This window comes from Zalophus californianus, chromosome 12 (genome assembly GCF_009762305.2).
Source record: "Zalophus californianus isolate mZalCal1 chromosome 12, mZalCal1.pri.v2, whole genome shotgun sequence".
In the NCBI taxonomy this organism is placed as follows: domain Eukaryota; kingdom Metazoa; phylum Chordata; class Mammalia; order Carnivora; family Otariidae; genus Zalophus; species Zalophus californianus.
In genome coordinates this window covers 13,403,630-13,426,585 of record NC_045606.1, presented here as the reverse complement: position 1 = coordinate 13,426,585, position 22,956 = coordinate 13,403,630, and the positions used below count along the sequence as shown (strand labels likewise).

General features: G+C 36.8%; 1 protein-coding gene across 4 annotated transcripts in view; it reads left to right on the top strand.

Annotated features, from left to right (window-relative positions):
- CDK13 (cyclin dependent kinase 13) overlaps positions 1-22,956 on the top strand; it is a 119,097-nt gene that overhangs the window by 85,964 nt on the left and 10,177 nt on the right. For all 4 annotated transcript variants that reach the window (XM_027574448.2, XM_027574446.2, XM_027574447.2 and 1 more), the window contains exons 8-11: positions 10,938-11,039; positions 11,136-11,213; positions 21,024-21,140; positions 21,693-21,824. In XM_027574448.2, the coding sequence (XP_027430249.2) occupies positions 10,938-11,039; positions 11,136-11,213; positions 21,024-21,140; positions 21,693-21,824 (429 nt within the window). The remainder of the gene's footprint in view (positions 1-10,937; positions 11,040-11,135; positions 11,214-21,023; positions 21,141-21,692; positions 21,825-22,956) is intronic.

Here is a 22,956-nt window from a genome sequence, read left to right as displayed (position 1 = left end):
ACAGAAATTTCAGAGTTATTTTTCATGGAAAATATCAAAAGGAGGAAAGTGGGAGTGAAAATGGAAGATAAGGGAGAAAGGGCATGAGAAAAAAATGTGTTCATTGTTACATAATAGTTAGGCATACGTCAGTCGATTAAAAATATTAATAACTGCTTACTCTGTGCCAGACCAACCTAGGTAATGCCTACTGGTTAAGTATTAGAGATACAGCTATGAAAGACAGACCAGGTCCCTGGTCGCATTTACATGGTGATGAGAGAAGGTAGAAAATGAACCTGTGGAATAAAGATTTTAAAATACTTAAATGCTACAAAGCAGATAAAATAGTGACTGTAGGGTCACTGTGGGCATGTGGGTAATTTTTAGCTAAAGTAGTTAGCATAGACCTTTGAAGAAGTAAAATTGAGCTAGGACCAACCTGAGTGATGAAAATGGGATAATGTAATGAAGACATAGGCCACAAATATTGCAAGTAGAAGGAACTCAGCAGCCTCAAAGCTTGGGAATAGACTTGGTGGAAGGTTTAAGGGCCAAAAAGTTGGCCAGTGTAGAAATAGGAGGTGAGACATTTGGGAATATGCTCTTACCAACTGACGTAAAGTTTAAATGTTACGTAGTTATAGTGATATGATCTGGCTTTACTCTTTAAAAAAAAAAACTAAAAAAAAAGTGGGGGAGGAAGGCTAGAGATAGATGATATGGCGGAGAAACTAGTACCAATGAAAAGGTAATGATGGCTTAGACTAAAAGATAATCTTGACTTACACTTTTTTGAAATTGTGGAAAATTGTTGGATTTAAGATCTGTTTGGGTATAGAAATGACAGCAGTTGTTGATAGATCAGATGTGAGATTTGAAGGAAAGAGGAATGAAGGACGACAGATTTTTGACTTTTGAAGCAGAAGTGTTAAAAACAGATGCCAGATTTCTTTTGTAGATTTGGTAGGTGTTTCTGCAGTAGATTCTGAGGGGAGACATGGCATTTGTGCATTTGATAAATTTTGTTTGCTGAAGGCTCTTCGTGTTTTTCTCAAAAATACAAGTTACAGTCAAAAACAGGTGTAGACTATTATATATGTTGAAAAAATGAAGCATTTTAGAGCAGTTTAGGTATTTCCTTTTATATTCTTTTTATTTCTTCTAAGGGTCTTTAAGAAAGTTAGCAACTCTGGTTTGTGTATTATAATTATCTAGAACCTCCCAAGTACCTCAAGGACCTAGGATCTTGCTCTGAGCATTTGCTTTTGCCTTTTATCTATTTAGACCAGATGGCAGGCTGAGCCGCCTGGGGACACACCCTTACGGTGGTGCTTTTGTTTGTTGGGGATAAAGGTAGGGAAGACCATAACTGTTTCTCATCTCCCCACATCCACCCCACCCCAGTCTTTTGAATTCCTGGGATTATCTAAGGGCAGAGTATTGCGATCTGTCATTGAACAGATAGTCATTGATCTCTATTGATATGTCATTGAATGTAAAGAAAAATTCAGTGATGGTACTTTGTTTTATAAAAAATACATATCAGTCCGAACATTTATTCACTTTACAAATGAAAGAATTTCCCCAGTTTTGAGATACTCGTGTTTTAAAATTGAACCTTCAGGACGCCTGGGTGGCCCAGTCGGTTGAGCATCTGCCTTTGGCTCAGGTCATGATCCCAGAATCCTGGGATCGAGTTCCGTATTGGGCTCCCTGCTCTCAGTGGAGAGCCTGCTTCTCCCTCTCCCACTGTCCCTCTGCCTGCAGCTCTGCCTACTTGTGCTCATTCTCTCTCTCTCTCTCTCTCTCTGTCAGATAAATAAATAAAATCTTCAAAAAAAATTTGAACTTTCTATGTCATATTTTACAGTTGAATGTTTTGTCTGTCTTTACCTACTTCTTCTGACAGAAACTAAGAATTTAGAAATAATTGAAAAAGCCATTAAATGATATATATGAAATATTTTTGCCACATACATAGAAGTATATTTCATCTAGTTTTGTGTTTAATCATTTTTGATAATGTACTAAATATTTTCACTTCTGAATTTGATAAAAGTTAAAAAATTAGTCTTAATTTTAGCTGCTAAAGTTGACTATGTTCTGAATGTTGCCTAGAACTTGATACATAGTATATAATCTTTTATTTAAATATTCTTTTCAATAAAATTTAATAACTTTAATTTGTGTGATTTCTCTACATAATTCAACATACTTTTATTTTTTAAAATGTATTTAAAATCACTCTTAAACATAAAATGATAAAGTGTTAACTGTTTACAGATAGATTTATATTAATTTAAACATTTTCTTGAGACCATAGGTATCCAGTTACACTTGAGTTAACAAGACCATAGGTTTCATATGTTTATAGATCTTTGAAATGTTTTTGAAAACTGGTCATTATAATTCTTACAAACTTTGTTCTCCCACCCAGCTAATTCACATATGTCAACTGAACTTGCAAGGCCGTATACATCAAAGTGTCTGGCCTGTGCTCAGCATTGTTCTGGGCTTTGTGGATGGGGTTCATGATAAAGAATGGTACCTGGGATTTTTTTGTCTTCCGGGGAAGATAGAAAACATAAAATAGAATATAGTGTTAAGTATGATATAAAAAATAAGAATGTGAAAATAAATCTGTTGATAATAGAGATTAGAGTTTATGGAGACTAGTCTTTCACTATGTCTTGAAGGAGGTATAGGATTGAATGAGAAAAATAGGGGATTTCAAATTTAAAAGGAATTAAGGCATAAACAGGTGAACTTTTTTTAATCAAGGTATACTTGACATACAACACTATATTAGTGGGGCACATGGGTGGCTCAGTCGGTTGAGCATCTGACTCTTGATGGTCATAATCTCAGAGTCATCAGATTGAGCACAGAGTTTGTGCTGCTCTGCTTCTCCCACCCCCATCTCTCTCAAATAAAGAAATAATAATAAAGATTTTATTTTATTTATTTATTTGAAAGCGAGACAGAGATAGCAAGAGAGAGAACATGAGCAGGGAGGAGAGGGAGAAGCAGGCTCCCCGCTGAGCAGGGAGCCCAATGTGGGGACTCGATCCCAGGACCCCAGGATCATGACCTGAGCCGAAGACAGACGCTTAACTGACTGAGCCGCCCAGGCACCCTTAAAATAAAGATTTTAAATAAAATCTTTAAAAAAAAAACAACAACACGTATTAGTCTCAATGTAATGATTTCACAGTTTTATACACTGTGAAATGACCACAGTAAGTCTAGTCATCATTTGTCACTATAAAAAGTTACAAAAGAAGAATTCCTCTTTTATTCTTGTGACGAGAACTTTCAAGATCCACTCTCTTGGCAACCCTTAAATAGGTACTACAGTACCATTGACTGCAGTCACCATTCTGCACACCACATCCCCATGACCTATTCATTTCACGACAGGAAGTCTGTGCCTCCTGACCCCCCCGTCATCCATTTTGCTCCAGCTCCTCCCTGGCAACCACCATTCTGTTCTTTATATCCATGAGTTTTTTATTATTTGTTTGGTTTTTAGATTTCATATATAAATGAGATCATATGGTATTTGTCTTTTTCTGTCCACTTATTTCACTTATAATACCTTCATGGTCCATGCATGTTGTCACAAATGGAAAGATTTCATTCTCTTTTATTGCTGAATAGTATTTTCATTGTATATACGTAGTCTCCTTGTCTGGGTTTTGTGTTCCACAGATTCAGATTATTGCAATTAACCCCAGTCCAGAAGCAGATGATCCTTCTGACGTATCATCAGAAGGTCAATAGTAGCCTAATGCTTCATCACAGTGCCTACATCATTCACCTCACTTCATCTCATCACATAGGCATTTTATTATCTTACATCATCACAAGAAGAATGACTACAGTACAATAAGATATTTTGAGGGGGAGAGAGAGAGACCATATTCACAAGTTTCATTACTGTATGTTATTATAAATGTTCTGTTGTTATTGCTGATCTCTTCTTGTGTCTAATTGCTAAATTAAGCTTCATTATAGTTAGGTATGGATTAGCAAAAAACATACTATATATAGGGTTCAGTACTATTTGTGGTTTCAGGCATCCACTGGGGGTTTTGGATTATATCCCTTATGGATAAGGGGGGACTACTATGTGTACCACATCTTTTTTATCCATTCATCCATCGATGGACACTCAGGTTGTCCCGTATTTTGACTATTGTAAATAATGCTGCAGTGAACATGGAGGTCCAGATTAGTATTTCCATTAGTGTTTCCATTTTCTTTGGATAAATACACAGAAGTGGGATTGCTGGGTCATAATGGGATTTCCATTTTTAATTTTTTGAGGAACCTCCATACTGTTTTCCATAGTGGCTATACCAGTTTACATTCCCAACAACAATGCACCAGGATTCCTTCTTCACATCCTTGGCAGTTCTGTTATTTCTTATCTTTTTGATAACAGCCATTCCAACAGGTGTGAAGCAATCTCTCATTGTAGTTTTGCATTTCCCTCATGATTAGTGAAGTTGAGCATCTTATGTGCCTTTGGCCATGTGTATGTCATCTTTGGAAAAATGTCTCTTTGGATCCTATGCGCATAATCAGTTTTTTGTTTGTTTGTTTTGCTATTTGGTTGTATGAGTTCTTTATATATTTTGGATATTAACCCCTTAGGAGATACATGATTTGCAAATATGCTCCCATTCAGTAGGTTGCCTTTTCATTTTGTTGATTGTTTCCTTTGCTGTGCAGGAGCTCTTTAGTTTGATGTAGTCCCAACTTGTTTATTTTTGCTTTTGTTGCCTTTGCTTTTGGAGCCAGATCCAAAAAAAAGAAAAAAAAAAAAAAAACACCCACCGAGACTTGATGTCAGGGAACTTGTTGCCTTTGTTTTCTTCTACAAGATTTATAGTTTCAGGTGTTAACATTCAAGTCTTTAATCCATTTTGAGTTAATTTTTGTGTATGACATAAGATAGTGGTCCAGTTTTATTCTTTTGCGTCTGGCTGTTCAGTTTTCCCAACACCATTGATATTTAAGAGATTGTCCTTTCCCCAGTACATACCCTTTTTTTTTTTTTAAGATTTTATTTATTTATTTGTCAGAGAGAGAGAGAGAGCACAAGCAGGGGGAGCTGCAGGCAGAGGGAGAAGCAGGCTTCCTGCCAAGCAGGGAGCCCAGTGCGGGACTAGATCCCAGGATCCTGGGATCAGGACCTGAGCTGAAGGCAGACGCTTAACCCACTGAGCCACCCGGGTGTCCCTCCCCAGTGTGTATTCTTGCCTCCTTTGTCATAAATTACTTGACCATATATGTGTGGGTGTATAACTGGGCTCTCTATTCAGTTCCATTGACCTATGTGTCCGTTTTTATTCCAGTACTGTACTGTTATGATTACTATAGCTTTGTAAATTTGTTTAAAATCAGGGAGTGTGATGCCTTCACCTTTCTTCTTCTTAAGATTGATTTGGCTACTTGGAGTCTTTTTTGGTTTCATACAAATTTTCGGATAGTTTTATATTATTTTTGTGAAAAATGCCACTGGAACTTTGATAGGAATTGCATTGAATCAATAGAGTGCTCTGGATAGTGTAGACATTTTAACAATATTAATTTTTCTGATCCATAAGCATGAAACATCTTTCCATTTATTTGTGACTTTGATTTCTTTCATCAATGTTTTTATGGTTTTCAGTGTATAGGTCTTTAGTCTTCTTGGTTAAACTTGTAGGTATTTTATTCTTTTTGATGCAGTTGTAAATGGGATTGCATTCTTAATTTCTCTTTCTCATACTTTATTGTTAGTGTATAGAAATGCAGCAGATCTTTGTATGGTTGATTTCATATCCTGAAATTTTACAGAATTTGTTTATTACCTTTAACAGTATTTTGGTGAACCCTAAAGTGTTTTCTGTATATAAAATCATGTCATCCACAAATAGTGAGTTTTACTTCTTCTTTTTCAGTGTTAGTGCCTTTTTATTACTTTTTATTGCCTAATTGCTCTGGCTAGTATTTTCAATACTATGACAAATGAGAGTGGATAGAGGTGGGCATCATTGTCAAGGATATTCATATCTGTATTCATCAGGGATACTGGCCTATAATTTTGGTTTTATGTGATGTCATTGTCTGGTTTTGTTAATCAGGGTAATGCTGTCCTCATAAAATGAGTTTGGAAGTGTTCTCTCCTCATCAATTTTTGGAAGAGTATGGGAAGGATAGGTATTAAGTCTTCTCTAAATGTTTGGTAGAATTCATCAGTGAAGTTGTCTGGTCCAGGACTTTGGTTTGTCGGGAGGTTTTTGATTACTGATTCAGTCTCCTTACTAGTAATTGGTCTGTTCAGATTTTATTTTTCTTCATGATTCAGTTTTGGAAGATTATATGTTTTGAGGAATTTTTATTTGAGCCTTTTCTCTTCTTTTCTTGTTGAGTCTAGTTAAAGGTTTGTCAGTTTTGTTTGTTTTTCAGAGAACCAGCTCATGGTGTCATTGATCTTTTCTGTTGTCTTACCAGTCTCTAATTCATTTATTTCTGCTCTGATCTTTGTTATTTCCTTCCTTCTACTCCCTTTGGGTTTTGCTTGTTCTTCTTTTTCTAGTTCCTTTAGGTGTAAAGTTAGATTGTTTATTTGAGATTTTGTTTTTTTGAAGTAGGCCTCTATCGCTTTGAACTTCCCTCTTAGAACTGCTTTTGCCGCATCCCATAGATTTTGGTAAGTTGCATTTTCCATTTTTATTTGTTTTGAGGTATTTACTTATTTCTCCTTTCATTTCCTCATTGACCCATTGGTTGTTTAGTAGCATATTGTTTAACCTCCACATATTTGTGATTTTTTTTCCCCAGTTTTTTCCCATTCATTTCTAGTTTCATACCATTGTGATTGAAAAAGATGCTAATGTGATTTCAGGCTTCTCAAATTTATTGAGACTTGTTTTGTGGCCTAACATGATTTATCTTGGAGAATGTTCATATGCACTTGAGAAGAATGCATATTCTGCTGCTTTTAAATGGAGTGTTCTGTATATATCTTTATAAACCATCTTGTCTAATTGGTTGTTTAAAGCTAATGTTGCCTTATTGATTTTTTTGTCCACATGATCTGTCCATTGGTGTAAGTGGGGTATTAAGTCCCCTGTATTATTGTATTGCTGTCCATTTCTCCCATTAGGTCTGTTAATATTTACATTATCTAAGTGCTCCTGTCTTGAGTGCTCCTATCTTGTTGGATTGACCCTTTATCATTATGTAAAGGTCTTCTTTGTCTCTCTCTCTTTTTTTTAAGATTTTATTTATTTATTTGAGAGAGAGGATGCATGCATGAGTATTGGGGGCGGGGCAGAGAAGCAGACTTCCTGCGGAGCAGGGAGCCCGATGTAGGGCTCAATCCCAGGACCCTGGATGACCTGAGCCAAAGGCAGATGCTTAACTGACTGAGCCACCAAGGCATCCCTCTTCTTTGTCTCTTTTTACAGTCTTGGTTTTAAAATCTATTTTGTCTGTAAAGCTACCCCTGCTTTCTTTTGGTTTCCATTTGTGTGAAATATCTTTTCCATCTCTTTCAGGCTGTGTGTTCTTATATCTGAAGCAAGTCTCTTGTAGGTTGCAGATAGATGGGTCTCATTTGTTTTTTGTTTATTTGTTTTATTCATTCAGCCACTCTGTGTCTTTTGGTTGGAGAATTTAGTCCATTTACATTGAATTATTGACAGGTCTGTACTTATTGCCATTTTGTTCATTGTTTCTGGCTGTTTTGTAGTTCTTTTCCCTCCCTTCTTGCTCTCTTCCTTCATGGTTTGATGGTTTTCTTTAGTGTTATGCTTAGATTCCTTTCTTACTTTGTGTATCTCCTATAGATGTTTGCTTTGTGGTTACCATGAGGCTCACACGTAACAGCCTATATAAGTCTATTTTAAGTTGATAACAGTTTAAGGTTTTTTTGTTTGTTTGTTTTAAGATTTACTTATTTTGGAGAGAGCATGCATTCGAGCAAGGGGAGGGACAGAGGGAGAGAGAATCTCAAGCAGACTCTGTGCTGAGTGTGGAGCCCGATGCAGGGCCCATCCCAGGACCCTGAGATCATGACCTGAGCTGAAACCAAGAGTTGGACGCTCAACTGACTGAGCCACCCAGGCGCCCTGATAGCAACTTAAGTTTGATTCTAGTACTCTACGTTTTTACTACCCCTGCATTTTATGTTTTTGATGTCACATTTTACATTTTTTTCCTTTGTATATCCCTTAACTGATTATTGTAAATTACAGTTTTTACTAATTATGTCTTTTAACCTTTATAGTAGTTTTCTGTGATTTAATCCACTGCCTTTACTTTATCTTTACTAGTGAGATTTATACTCGCATGTTTTCTTGTTACTAATTAGTGTACTTTCTTTCCTTGCAGCTTAAAGAATTCCCTTTAACATTTCTTGTAAAGCTTGTTTAGATGATGAACTTCTTTAGCTTTTACTTGTCTGAGAGGACAACTCTTTATCTCTCTCCTTTAATTCTGAATGATAACCTTGCCGGGTAGAGTATTTTTGGTTGTCAGTTTTTTCCTTTCAGCACTTTGAATATATTGTGCACTTTCTTCTGGCCTGCAAAGTTTCTGCTGAAAGTTTTATGCAGGCCTTGGGGGGTGGGTGGGATGTCCCTTGTGTGTAAAAGTTGTTTTCCTCTTGCTTCTTTTTAGATTATCTCTTTATCTTTTACTTTTGACATTTTACTTATATCATGTCTTGGTGTGGATCTTTTGGAGTTCATTTTTATAGGATCTTTTGGGCTTCCTGGATCTGGATGTCTGTTTCCCCACGTTAGGGAAGTTTGCAGCCACTATTTCTTCAAATAAGTTTTCTGCCCATTTGTCTCTCTCTTCTCCTTCTGGTACCCATATAATCTGGATGTTATTCTGCTTGATGTTGTTCTGTAGGCTCCTTAAGCTGTTTTCACTTTAATTTTTTTTTTTTTTCTTTTTGCTTCTCTGCTTGTTTGAGTTCTACTGCTCTATCTTCTGGATCACTGCTCTTCTCTCCTGCTTAATCTAGTCTGCTGTTGAATCCCTCTAGTTTAGTTTCCTTTTTCTTTTTTCAGATCAGTTACTGTCTTCTTCAGCTTTGTGACTTCTCTTTGGTACTTTCTTATATTTTCCGTTTGTTTAAAGTTCTCACTGTGTTCATTGATTTTTCTCCCAAGTTCGGTGAACATCTGTATGACCATTTTCACTCTTTCAGGTAAATTAGTTACCTCTGTTTCATTAAGTTTTTTTCTTCTGAGATTTTATCTTCTTCTTTTGTTTGGAACATATGTTTTCTTTTCCTCAGTTTGCTTGACTGTGTGTTAATTTCTATGTTTAGGGAAAACAGCTACCTCTTCTAGTCTTGAAGGAGTGGCCTTATGTAGATGATCTTTATCTTTCAACCTTGCCCTAGCTCTTCTGTTTCTCAGACCTTTGTGTTTTGTCTAAGCAGTCTGATTTATATTTGATAGGAACCAACTATTGAGGATGTTCCAAGACCAGTCAGTGTTGCAAAGGCAGGAATCTCAGTCAGCACCTAGATTCAGGTTGATTGGAAGCCAGACCCTCAGGCAGCAGCTTTTAATGTATATAAATATATGTAGTCATATGGGACCACAATTGGAAATCCTCTGGCCTGCGGACCAGGTGATCCGGAGATATCCCTTGGGCTACAGTTGGAAAAGTCAGAGCGTAAGATGAGTAAAAAGCCCCTTTGTGGGAGATACCAGTGAGCTGTAATGAGGTCATTGGAGAGCACAAGGATGGTGTCCCCTGCCCTACATTCCCTGAGAGCACCTCTGTAGACTGTAGATGTCTGGCAGACCTGCAGTCTGTCCCTTAGGCTGAAGCTGCAGGACAAGTAAATAGGCCTTCTTCCCAGAAAGACTGGGGTGTGTTTCAGTCTGTGTAGTGCCCTTGGTATGGTAGCCCACCAAGAACCGTTTCATTATTACTTTCTCCTGGGACCCAGGAATGCAGGCCCCCCTAGCCACCAGAGCCAGGTGATCAGGGAGCATCTCCCAGGTTGAGTGTGTGTGACCCAACAGCTTTAGTGAAGCTGCGGGAGAGTGCAGGGCTGGAGTGCACCACAGGTGCTACCAGAGTAGAGGGAGAGTGTAACAGTGGTGCCTAGCAGTGCCTTTGTCCCTGGATAGAGTCCCAACAGGCCCCTGCCCCTCTTGTGGATGGTTTAAGATCAGCAAATGAATCTTCCTCACAACAGTCTAGTGGCTTTTCAGACGGTGGCTTTGTGCTCATCCCTGGCACAAGGGAGTCTGCATGAAAGCCTTTTTAGAGAAGTATCTCAATTCCCTACAGCCTGTTTGGTCCCCTGGATGTAAGCCCCACTGGCAAATAAAGAGGTAGCAATATGTATATATCCTCTCTTTTAGAAGGTGACAAAAGAATCATCTGATAAAGTATCATACCTATTGCCAGTGGTGCTTTGCAGAATAGACCATAACTACTGCAGTCTACATTTATGTACTTTGTATTTGCATACTAAAGTGGGGTTGCAATCAGTGAAATATTGTCAAAAATATGCCCAGGTGAAATTTTTTATTAGGTGATTCCAATTTGTACCATATCTTGCCACGCATTAGTAATTTGCTAGATTTGGTCAAAATCAGTAAACTTCCTTTAAGTCAGTTAATCCCCTTTAAAGTTATGGAAAGGAAAAACAGAACCGAAGAGTTGGGACCTTTTTTTGACCAAATTAGCCAACTACTTTTCATTTTTATGTATTAAGGAAATTTTCAGTTAATCGCATTGCTCTCAAATGTATTTTATGATCATGTATGTCAGATGTAATAGCATGTCTGAACTTAGTAGGTAGATGAAGTTGGTTTTAGTTAGGATTGTAGGATTGCTTTGATCAGCCAAAATAATACTTCTTACGAGAATCTCTCTTATTCTAACAGATAATAACTCTAAAGAGTGCTTTCTGTGTTTTTTAGTCGGCCGTATACTAACAAGGTCATCACTTTATGGTACCGTCCACCTGAACTGCTGTTGGGAGAAGAAAGATATACACCTGCTATTGATGTATGGAGCTGTGGGTAAGATAGGTTTACTGATTGGTTTAATTTACTTGAAATTTTTGGTAGTGAAGTAAAGTCATATCATTTGGTAATGATGGATATTTTTTCTGCTAGATGTATCCTTGGTGAACTCTTCACTAAAAAACCTATATTTCAAGCAAATCAAGAACTTGCACAGCTAGAATTAATAAGGTAAGCTCATGATTGTAATATTTGTTGGGGGTGTGTAATAACTTCATAGAAAATTTAAAGTCTTTCAAGTTTGTGTATTTAGGAGAACAGCATGGTTTTCTTGAAGGCTAATGATTGCTGAATGGAAGAGAAACTAGAATGTGGGTTACTTTGATACTTGTTCTAGTAAAAATAAGGATCCCAAAGTCCCTAGCTCTTTTTTGCAATTAAATGAAAGGGCGGGGGGCCCAAAAAATAAGACCAGGAACAAAGAGTAAATACGTATGAGGAAAGAGAGAATAAATGGTAGATAACTTTTTTTTAGTATGGCAGGATGGAAGAATTAATGTTTTGGGATACTGTAAAGAAATACTCTGTTTTATATACACATATGCATACATGTTTATATTTATTTATATGTGAATGTTTATACACGGAAACGTGTCTTCATAATTTGAGCCTGTTGTAGGGCCTGGGTCATAAGGACATACGTGCTAATCACCTCTCTCTTCATGTAATATTTTAAAATAATTCTTTTATTTTTAAAGAAAGAGCTTTGGCTTTCATATATAATGTCAATTTGCAACTTCTAAGTTTTGTGTGTCTCAAAATATGGATTGAGAACTTTTAGGAAAAAGATACTGGTATGAGGCACAGATACCAATATACTGTGAACCTTCCCTTCAAAAGACTTATTGGATTAATTGATGCTCTCCAGTCCCTCTGTAAGTAACAGTAGCTTGATAACATGGCAAGCCGAATGTTTGCAGCTAGTAGGCTACTACTCTGTAGTAAGACTATGTATTTATGCTACCAGTTGAAGTATGACTGTAAGAGGTAGTTGTTTCCTATTTTGTATACCAACTTTTTATTATTATATGTGTGTCCTTTAAATATACACAGATGCAGTGCTTTGCAAAGACTTAAAGTTGCTATCAGATTAACTGGGTGGGAGGCAAGTTACTTTAAGTTAGAAAGGTAAGTCATAAAAATTTAGAAGAATTTAGTACTCAGATTGCTTTAAATCCTTGATAATATGGTTTGTTCAAGAAAGCTAATGCAGAGTCCCATTCAACGAATCCTCTGCTCAAAGAGGCCTTGCTCTGTGTCATAAAATTGGAGAATAAATGTACATTTTTAATTTTTCAGTTAAAATAAAATGTTTAAATTATGTATCTGTGTTTCTTTATTTTTTTTTTCCATGATTCCCTCTTACCCGTTTTTTTCAGTTAATAAGGCAGTTGGTCCTGATTCTTTGGATACTAGGGCTTTTATTTACTTTATACATGATGCAAGCATTTTTCTAAGAATTTTGCATGAATTAGCCTCTGTTAAGGTTTATACAGCCTTCTGTTTTCTTTTTGTGGTTAAGAAAGTGGAACCTTAGAAAGTGAAGAATTTGTCTAAGGTCATATAACTAACTAGCAAGTGGCAAAATCGAGATTTGAATTTAGACAGTTTTAGTAGCTAAACTTTTAAGTAATTCTCTACACCAGGTAGGAAATAAGACTTCCTGGAGCTTTTAGGTTAGTATGACGCACATGTCAGTATTTGACAAAAACATCCTGAAAAATTTCTACAGGATATTAATCCAAAAATTCTAAAGAAAAGATTAGCCAATCGTATCTAGCTTTTCCTTAAAAATCAACTTGCTGAGTCAAGTAGGAGTCATCCAAAGAAGACAAGAATGTTTCAGTTTTAGGACATCTATTATTCTGATTCATCACTTTAATAGAAGTAAAGTAATATGTTTTTCTTGGTAGGTGTTGGATAAGCATTTGCTTGAATACAAACTAAGTGTAAAAGTATATTTATTTAATATGATGAAGATATGTATTGTAGACTAATAGCCAGAATAATATTTAGTTTTGAAATACTAGAAGATGTAAGACAAGAATGGTAAGAAGTGTCTTCTAGTATCATTATTTTAAGAGTGTTTTAAAAGTACTAACCAGTCAACTGGTAAGTGACCCAGTAAGAGGTATAAAGTGGCAGGATGAAGGCAGTATTGTCATAATTTGTACCTGACAGCATTGCACATAGGCAGCGTGCAAGGGAATTACCTGAAACACCTTAAGTAAAAGAGTCTGATCAAATGACAAGTGTTGAGAGAATGTGTGTGTGTGTACATTTGTGTGTAGACATAGATGCACACAATATCCTAATATAACATACGAATACATATATACTAAAAGCAATACCTTCTTAAAAATATGTATCAATAACCAGTTAGAAATGTATGTGAGGGAAAAGATGCCTTTAACAAAAGCACCACCATATATACTCCAGGTATATTGAAAACTATAATGTCTCACTGAAAATTGTAAAGCAGATTTAAAATAACTATTGGGAACAGCATATCTCGTTTTTGGTTGGAAGCCTTAACTTTTTTGAAGGTGGCAGTTCAACCTGTATTAATGATTATAGTCCTAATGCAAATTTCAAAAGACATTCTCCCTCCAGGTAAACATTAAAATAACTAGAAAAATTCTTTTTTTTTTTTTTAAGATTTTTTTTTTTAATTTATTTATTTGACAGAGGCAGAGACAGCAAGAGCAGGAACACGAGCAGGGGCTGTGGGAGAGGGAGAAGCAGGCTTCCCGCTGAGCAGGGAGCCCGATGCGGGGCTTGATCCCAGGACCCTGGGATCATGACCTGAGCCGAAGGCAGACACTTAACGACTGAGCCACCTAGGTGCCCCTAGAAAAATTCTTAAGAAGAAGGAAAATTTGGCATATCCTATGTTAAAATTATAGCAACTGAAACCATTTTAGCACAAGATACGTAGATGAATTGGTGGAATTTTATGGGAAGTCCAGAAAAAAAGCAAGTTTATATGGACCTCCGAATATAATACAGAAGTCATTTCAAGTCAGGGGGGATTAATTGAACAAGTATCCATTGGTTTCTGGTTGTGTGCCAGTTCCGAGGCACTGAGGATACAGTGAAGGGTGAGGGTTTTATCCTCCGTGCCTAGTAACTAGCACACAACTTTTTCTAGTTTCTAATTGGGAGAGACAAGACAAAACAAATTAATGTATCAGGTGGTGATAAGGGCAAGGGGATAGAAAATGATAGGAGGCAGTGTTATAATGAGAGTCCAGGAAAGTTACTCCTAGAAGGTATCATTTGAGCAGGGATCTGAATGAAGTGAAGTGCAAAGTAATAAAGATCCTGAGGCATGATTGTACTTGGATTATTTTATGAACATGTTAAGTTGGTTAGAACCATATAGGGGGTAAAAAAAAGAAAGCTCAATCCATCCACTTGGTGACATACTCTATAGATATTGAGAAGGAAATGGTAGATCTGCAGATGTTGACATAGAAAAGCAACATCAGGGGGCGCCTGGGTGGCTCAGTTGTTAAGCATCTGCCTTCGGCTCCAGTCATGATCCCAGGGTCCTGGGATTGAGTCCTGCATCTGGCTCCCTGCTCAGCGGGAAGCCTGCTTCTCCCTCTCCCACCGCCCCCCCACCCCCGGCTTGTGTTCCTGCTTTCACTGTCTCTCTGTCAAATAAATTAAAAAAAAAAGAAAAGAAAGAAAAGCAACATCGTTTCATGATGAGCCGTTTAATAGAAGGCTGTGTTTGGTTTTATCCCATTTTGGTAAAACAAACGCATCAAAAGAGTCTAGAATTGTTATGTGAGCATGGATTTGTGAGAGGGCTGTGAAGAGGGCTATTTTACAGTCCAGTTTATATATTTCAGAATGTTTTTGTTTTGTTGGTAAAATACCAAATATCTATAATACTTTGAAAAGGTGCCACACTTTTGATTCTGTGGCATTAAGTATTTTTAAATCATGAAGGAAAAAAGTAAGTTTCTGACAAAAGAAAACAGCTGTCTCCCTGATTGGAAGGAGGCAGCAGAGTGTATTCATTGAAAGGGTGGGCTTTGGAATCTTGCAGCCAGCCCTGGGTTCTCATGCCAGCTCAGCTACTTCCTGCCCTTGGGACTTAGGGTAAGTTCCACAATGCTCTCAGTTTGTTTCTTCGTGAGTAAAACAGGAGTAATCATATGCTTAGGGTTACAAGAGTTAAATAAATATGTTTCCTACACACTTCTTCCCCTCACTCCACTTGCAGTAATGCTGGAATTTATCCCCAATCTAAAGTCCCAGGAATGATGAGTTCTAGTCTGCATTGTACAAAAATATGTATGAACTAATAAAAGGTGGGAATGCTGATCAGAATCTGTCTTAAAAACTTTCACACAGCCGTGGTCAAGTTATTTGTACTTAGCCTTGTTCCAGAAACTATTTTAGGCAAATTACTGTAGTTTTTTGATAGAAATAGCACGGGTTTAAAAGTGATGGCAAAAGAAAGTGAAAAACAGGTGATGCCAGAATGGGATGAATGAGGGCAAAAAAATGTTTTTAGTATAAGGGTCACACTTTTAACCCTAAGCCTTCTAGCAGCCAGAAAGAACCTTTATATCACACAGTGTACATTACTTATGAAATAAAAAACCACTTAACAATCATGGAAAAAATTAGAAGTAGATTGGAATGAAAAGAACTCTGCTTCTGTCCAACCTCCACCCCCTCCCCCACCCATAAAGCCTGAGGCCTAGATGATCACACAGGTGAGATTTTTAGAACTTTAAAGGCTTAGACTTCGATTGTTCTAGAATATAGGTAAAGAAGGGAAGCTCCCAGTTTTTAAAAATGAAGCATGTATATCTTCATAGATCAGTAGCATAAAAAATCCTATGAGTTGCTTTTTGCTGTAAAAATTTCTCTACACTCTTAAAAATTATGAAAGATCCCAGGAGCTTTGTTTATGCTAGTTGTATCTATTGATATTTATCGTACTAGAAATTAAAACTGAGAAAGAAAATACCTATTTTAAAACAATATGTTAACATTGTTTAATTATAAAACGTCTGTATTTTCCAAACTGAAATAAATGCTGGTGAAATGAGTAGCACTGTTTTGCATTTTTACATATCTTTTAATGTCTGGCTTAATAAAGTAACATCTGGATTCTCCTCCCTGCAATACGCTATTTTCAATAGTCTTTCAGATAATTGTGCCTATTCTTCTTTGAAACTACACTAAATAAGTGGTAATTTTTTATGGGTTAGTTGTAATGTACAGTCTGAAAACATAATGGAGATATTTTGTATTCTAATATATTAAAATCCATTAGTCTATCCTGCACTCTGGATCTGTGGTAATTTTGTAACATGGCTAATATGGAAAATAGTGGATCACCTATTTTAGCAGATCTTCTAAATGTAACATTTCATTATATAATTATGGTTATCACCACTAATCTCAGAAAAGTCTATAGGTATTCATTGTGAAGCTGTCAAGTCCATGGCGTAGATACAAGCTTTCTAGTATTCTAAGTTTCTCCTGAAAGCTCGGATTTTATAATTGAAAACAAATACCGCAGTCGTCTTCCTTGAAGTAACAAGCAGACTTTGTTCACATGTGAGAAAATGTCTGGCAGATACCCAAATCTGAATGACCATAGTGTGTTACTTGTTCATATAGGTAAAAATGACTGTCCATGAAAAAAACGCAGCTACTTCAGCTTGCAGCTCAAATAATTGCTCAAGTGCTTCTCAGGATAACTGTCAGAATTTCTTGAGCAGCAAAAGTGCTTTATGAGTATTTTCTGTTCATCACTGAGAATATAAAGAAGATACATACTCTTCTAAATAGTGTTAGGGTTTAATAACTAACGATTTTTACTGCTTCAACAAGTACATTCTTAAGTGAAATGACTGGTGTGTCTCTCCCCTACCCCCCCACTCCCACCCCGGGAGATGGTATAGTAGTGAAAAGTATTTACTGCTGACAGTTTGGTGCCACTGCCTTGAATCATACTAAGGTCCTGGTCATTCTCCTCACTATGGGCTTTGTACCATCAGTGCAAAATCAACACATTGAAAAAGGCAAATAATGTCTTAGTTACACCTTTCACCTGCCAGACCCCTGAAGAGTCTGTGGACCCCACTTTTGAGAACTGCTCCTGTATACCAATCTCACATAGGAATATTGATGCATGACATCTAAATGAACAAGTAGAATACAGCATTACACTAAAATGATAGTACTTTACTAAGGCCAGGAAGTATTCTTCTATTGAATGTAAGCATGAGTATTAGGAAAGCTCTTAATAGGATTCATGACATTAGTTACTCAGGGGGAAAATTTTGATGATTATAGTAGTTTCTAAACATGAAACTAACAAAACTAAAGTATCCTTTAAAAATTTAAAAGCCACAGGGCGCCTGGGTGGCTCAGTTGGTTAAGCAATTGCCTTTGGCTCAGGTCATGATCCTGAAGTCCCAGGATGGAGTCCCACATCAGGCTCCCTGCTCGGCAGGGAGTCTGCTTCTCCCTCTGACCCTCCCCCCTCTCATGTGCTCTCTCTCTCTCAGTCTCTCTTTCTCAAATAAGATCTTCAAAAAAAAATTTTAAAGCCACAAAAATAAAGCCCATAGTAAAAAGGAATAAATTATTTTTAACAGGATATGTGTGTGAGTTTGTGTCTGTGTCTGTGATTATTATGTGTTGTTCTCAAACCAAAAATCATCATCCTTCCCAGCTGTAAACAATGAAAGTACTCCCATTAAAGTCAGAAACCAAATAAAACTACCCAGTATTGTGTGGCATCATTATCATTGTAATAATGTTTAGAAATTGCCACATACCATATCATGATAAAGAGGTGTGCATGTTTGGAAAAAATAGCGAAGAATTCTGATTATAGGTGATAAGACTGTAAACCTGGAAAGCCTCAAAGGAACAACTATTAAAACTATGGTAGGAGCCATAGGATCTCAGATGGCTGTCTAAAACTTTGGATGTCATATGTAAAATGTTTTCTATAACAAAACTTCCCTATTTACTGCTTATACAATACAATAGGGATAAGAATACATTCAAAAAAGCAAAAAATAAAACTGATAATATGTAAGATCCAATTGAAACGTAAATACAAAACTGAAGGAAATATAAAAATTGGATATTTCTGGGTTAGAAGTATTAAGCCTTCTGAAGATAGTAATCCTTTTTTTTTTTTTTAAAGATTTTATTGATTTATTTGAGAGAGAGAGACACAGCAAGAGAGGGAACACAAGCAGGGGGAGTGGGAGAGGGAGAAGCAGGCTCCTCGCTGAGCAGGGAGCCCGATGCAGGGCTCGATCCCAGGACCCTGGGATCATGACCTGAGCCGAAGGCAGAGGTTTAACAACTGAGCCACCCAGGAGCCCCGATAGTAATCCTTTCTAAATTAATCTATAAATTCAGAGCAGCAGTTGAATCCAAACAGATTCTCTTACATTTTGGAGTGTGACAGTATTGATTCTGCAATTCATCCTAGGAAAATTTTGAGGAGAATAATTAGAGGAATGGCTAGATAGAAGTCTTTGTCCTGTTGGCCTTGTAAAAAAGAAAAAGCAAAAGCTACCATACGATACGGTATTGATACCAAAGTACATAGATCAGAATTGATTCATTCCCGAAATAGGCCACAGATATTTAGGGATTTAGTATATGATGCATTTCAAGACCTCTTCGGTAAGTGACTTTGAGATAACTGGCTGGCCATCAGGCTAGTTTTTGCTAATATGCAGTTACCATCCATTGCTGTCCTGTCTGCTTCCCTAGTTTCTAGGAACTTTCCCTGCTTCCGTAGGTCTGTTCCATCATGTGTGCTGCTACCAGCTAGATAAGTTAGATAGTTACTCAACTATCTTCCCACAACACATAGAGTAAAATAAGTGAAACTCTTTAGTTAAGAGGTAATGAAACTTACTTTTATTGAAGGGCTACTGAAGGGGCCAGATGCCAGCTCATTTAATCTCACAGCTCTGAAGTAAAATGAATCTCTCTTTTATAAAAGAAGAAACAGATTCTTCAGCAGTGCAGTTTGACCAGTGTCACTGACGGGATTCAGTTTTAAAGTTTGTTTTCAAAGTCTGTCTTCATTATAGTTAGGCAGGTTGCCTTTTAAAACATTGTGTGGCTCCTCTCTGTGCTCTTAGCTAACCCTCCCGGAGCCCTAAATTCTGTTTCCTTCGTCTTCCTCCCGCATGTCTGTACTTGACTACTTCCGTGCCTCTGTCTATGCACTTCTCTTTGCCAGTAACATTTCTCTTACTTCCTTCCCACCTGTCTGTTGTTTACTTACCCTTGGAACTGTAGCCAAAATTCTGTACCTCTTCCATAACATGGAACATGTTCTTGTATCTCTGCAGTTGAAAGTATCCTTCATTTTAAAAAACTTCAATATATTTCATACTTCTCTAATAACACATCAGTCTGCCTGGGATTATTTATATTTATATACTTGGAGAAGTACACAAAAGTGAGAGACACGGTTGCTAAACTATCAATTTAGTAAGCGAAACAGGCAGGTAAACCAAGATACAAAGCAGCATGAAATATGAAAAAGTGTCAAAAGAAGCAAATAGAATGCAGAGTGACCCTTCTGAGTGGCTATTGGGGATACAGAAGACCGCATTGAATAGATTACTTTTGATCTGAATCTTGAGAAATGAAAAAGATTCTCCACTAGTTAGAATCTAGGGAGAGAGAATATGATCACAGACACGGAAGAGTGTGGTTGGTCCGTGGGGAGAGATGACCTGGGGAATGAGACTAGGAAGGCAGTTTGAGACCACATCATAGAACCATCCTCCCGGGGTCAGCCTTGTTTCTTTGAGGAGATTGTAAAAATCCAGTTGTGAGGAAGAAGAGACTGGCCGTGTACAAAGAATAGGCTCTTCCTACCTTTTTAGAAGCTTGTGTTTCCAAAAATCCTAAACTATATTGAAACCAAAAAAGGACATTTCAGTGACATAGCTTAAAAAACATGAGAAGTTATCTTACGTAAATATATGTGTTTCTGAGACAGTGTTCTACAGCTCAGCTAAAAGATGGCTGACAACATCAGTCGTCACTTGTTTATACACATTGGTGCATGCAGTTATATGTATTACGTGCAGAACATTTTTATTTTAGTGATGCATGGACATTTCCTTTTCACATGTGAAGATCAGCTGAGGATTTTATATTCAATGTACATTTATTTTTGAGGTTTAGTATGCGCACGTTAAGCATATTTAACAAATTTTTCATCTACGTATTGCCAAGTGAGTTTTTAAATGTTTACTGGCTGGAGTTGCCTCTGTTATAGCCTTTCTACAAATTACTGTGCCAAGAACTTCCTAGTTAGTACAAAAATAGGGTTTTCAAGCTACAGATAAGCAGAGAGTAAAAAAGCAGTTAAAATTTCTCAATACCTTGAAATCAGTGGCACTACTTAAGCTGAAGAACTTCTGTATTTCAAGAATGTTACTTTGAGGGTCCTCCTGTTGATCGAATGTAGCAGCAGACATGACAGTATAGTTCCCTTCCTGGGTGTAGGAAATTCGTTTACACTCTTATCACAAACTTCATCATATTCGTGAGGAGAAGTATTGATAGGTACCTATAAGGCCAGAGAAAGACACAAACCTAAACTCTGGTTCCTTAATTTATTGGCATACAATTTTTTATCTTGGTTCAAGATATGGTCAGCATATCTGGAGTATTCCCTGTGTTTTAAGACTTGATTTTGCAAATATGAAGGTTTTCTTTTTAGGAATTGGAATGCTTGGAGTGTTAGAACTATCCCCTGAAAATAAATTGATTTCTTAAAACAAGTAATTAAGTTGGGATGCTAAAATATTTAATGAAATTTCTTACATATTATATCAAGACTCCAACTTTTTGTGTTGAAGAATGAGGTGATGTTTATATTAGCAGTTGTCTGGATGATTTTTTTCTGTGGAGTTTATATTGATGTACCTCTTTTTGTGTGTTGTTTAGCCGTATATGTGGGAGTCCATGTCCTGCAGTGTGGCCCGATGTAATCAAACTACCATATTTCAACACCATGAAACCAAAGAAGCAATATCGTCGAAAGTTAAGAGAAGAATTTGTTTTGTAAGAAGGGGATGCTTAAGTGTCCATATCGCATTGAATTTTTTTCCTTTTTTTTAGTTATTTCTTGGGAATTCTAAATGTCACTCTGTCTTCTGTTGACCCAAGGTAGACCTATCACAATTCTTCTGTGTTTCCCTTTGCTACATGCAAATTACCATTTCACTGTGATTATGGTATCAGTGACTCAGGGTTGTGTGTTTCATTTGGACTTACATGACAGAACTTGAACGCCATTTAAAATTTTAACAAAGCAGCTTTCGTGTTATTTGAGCTCAGGTTTTTATTTTGTTACAGGAAGCTATTCTATTCAGCTCTTAATTTATGTTATAGTTGCGAATGTCCAACAGAGTAATAAAATATACCATTGTTGGCCAAGTTTCAAATTATTTAGAATAATAGCTCAAAATTATGTAAAAATGACTTTCTTCAAAGGAAATATTGGAATTTATTGGAATAAAGTAGAGCAAACATGTTATAAAATGTTAGGAGCTTAAAGAAACAGTAAGCATTTGTCAAAGACCACGTATGACTTTTGTCATTCTCTCATGCCAGTATCCCTGCAGCTGCGCTAGACTTGTTTGATTACATGCTCGCCTTGGACCCTAGTAAGCGCTGCACTGCAGAACAGGCTCTCCAGTGCGAGTTCCTCCGGGACGTGGAACCCTCAAAAATGCCTCCGCCAGAGTAAGTGGCTTTTTATTATGTTAGATCCCATCTGGACAGTTCTAATAGCATCTCTATAAAATGAGCAGAAGCTCTTCCATAATTAGTTAATTCAAAAGAAATAGCATAAATCCAAAGAAATAGAACAGTAGTAATACACATAATTTGCACATCTAGAATGCAGAACCTTGCTTCATGTTCAGCTACCCATAGGATTAGCAAAAGCAGCCTTCTTCTTTCTAATTTTATTAATAGATTTCAACTCGAAGAAAACACTTCCGCTGCTAATTATGATTCTAGTACTCCTACCAAGCCTAGTGTTTGTACTGCTATTAGTTGCTATAGGTAAAAATTTGAGTGAGTGCTATGCTAAGCATTTTTCATGTGTCACATTCTATCAGGTGGGTATTATTATTGTCACTATTCTACAGAGGAGGAGGAGGAAGCAGGCTCAAAGAGGTTAAGAAACTTGCCCAAGAATACAAATTTAGTGAGGTGTGGAGCCAGCAAGTTAGTTCAGTAAGAAAGAGCAGTTCTGAAATACTGCTTGGCAGAATATCCAATAGAAAATCCTTATCATTGGATAAAAGAGCATTAGTAATAGCGTAGAATGAGTTTATTGTATGATTCAGAGAAAATGTATAGAGTTTGGGAGTCAGACTAGCTGGGTTCTTGAACCTTCATTCTCTTGTGGCTCCTATAATATCTCTAGGATTGATTTGGGGGAAAGGGAGGGATCAAAGCAGTCCATTTGGTTCTTTTTGATAGGATCTAGAGACTTTGTAGGGATTTCCTTAGTAACTTAAAAATTTTTGATGAGCATCATAAAAGCAAGCCTATTTCTATAATAAAATGTCTCCATGTAATAAAATTAGCATATTGTGAATGAACAAACATGGGCTTTGGAGTTCAAATCCTGGCTCTTCCACTTATCACATAGATTGGGCTTATTCTATTTCTAAGACCTTCATATTCAGCTTTATTAAGTTTTTCTTGAATTCTATGAATTGCCATTATGGGATGGTTTGAAAGACAAAAAGGATCTATCATTTGATAATGTTGAAGGATCTGAATCATTCACTTTTGAATTAATTGTTTCATGGTGGGTTTTTGTTTTTGTTTTTGTTTTGCTTATCAGCAGTCTTGAAACTTT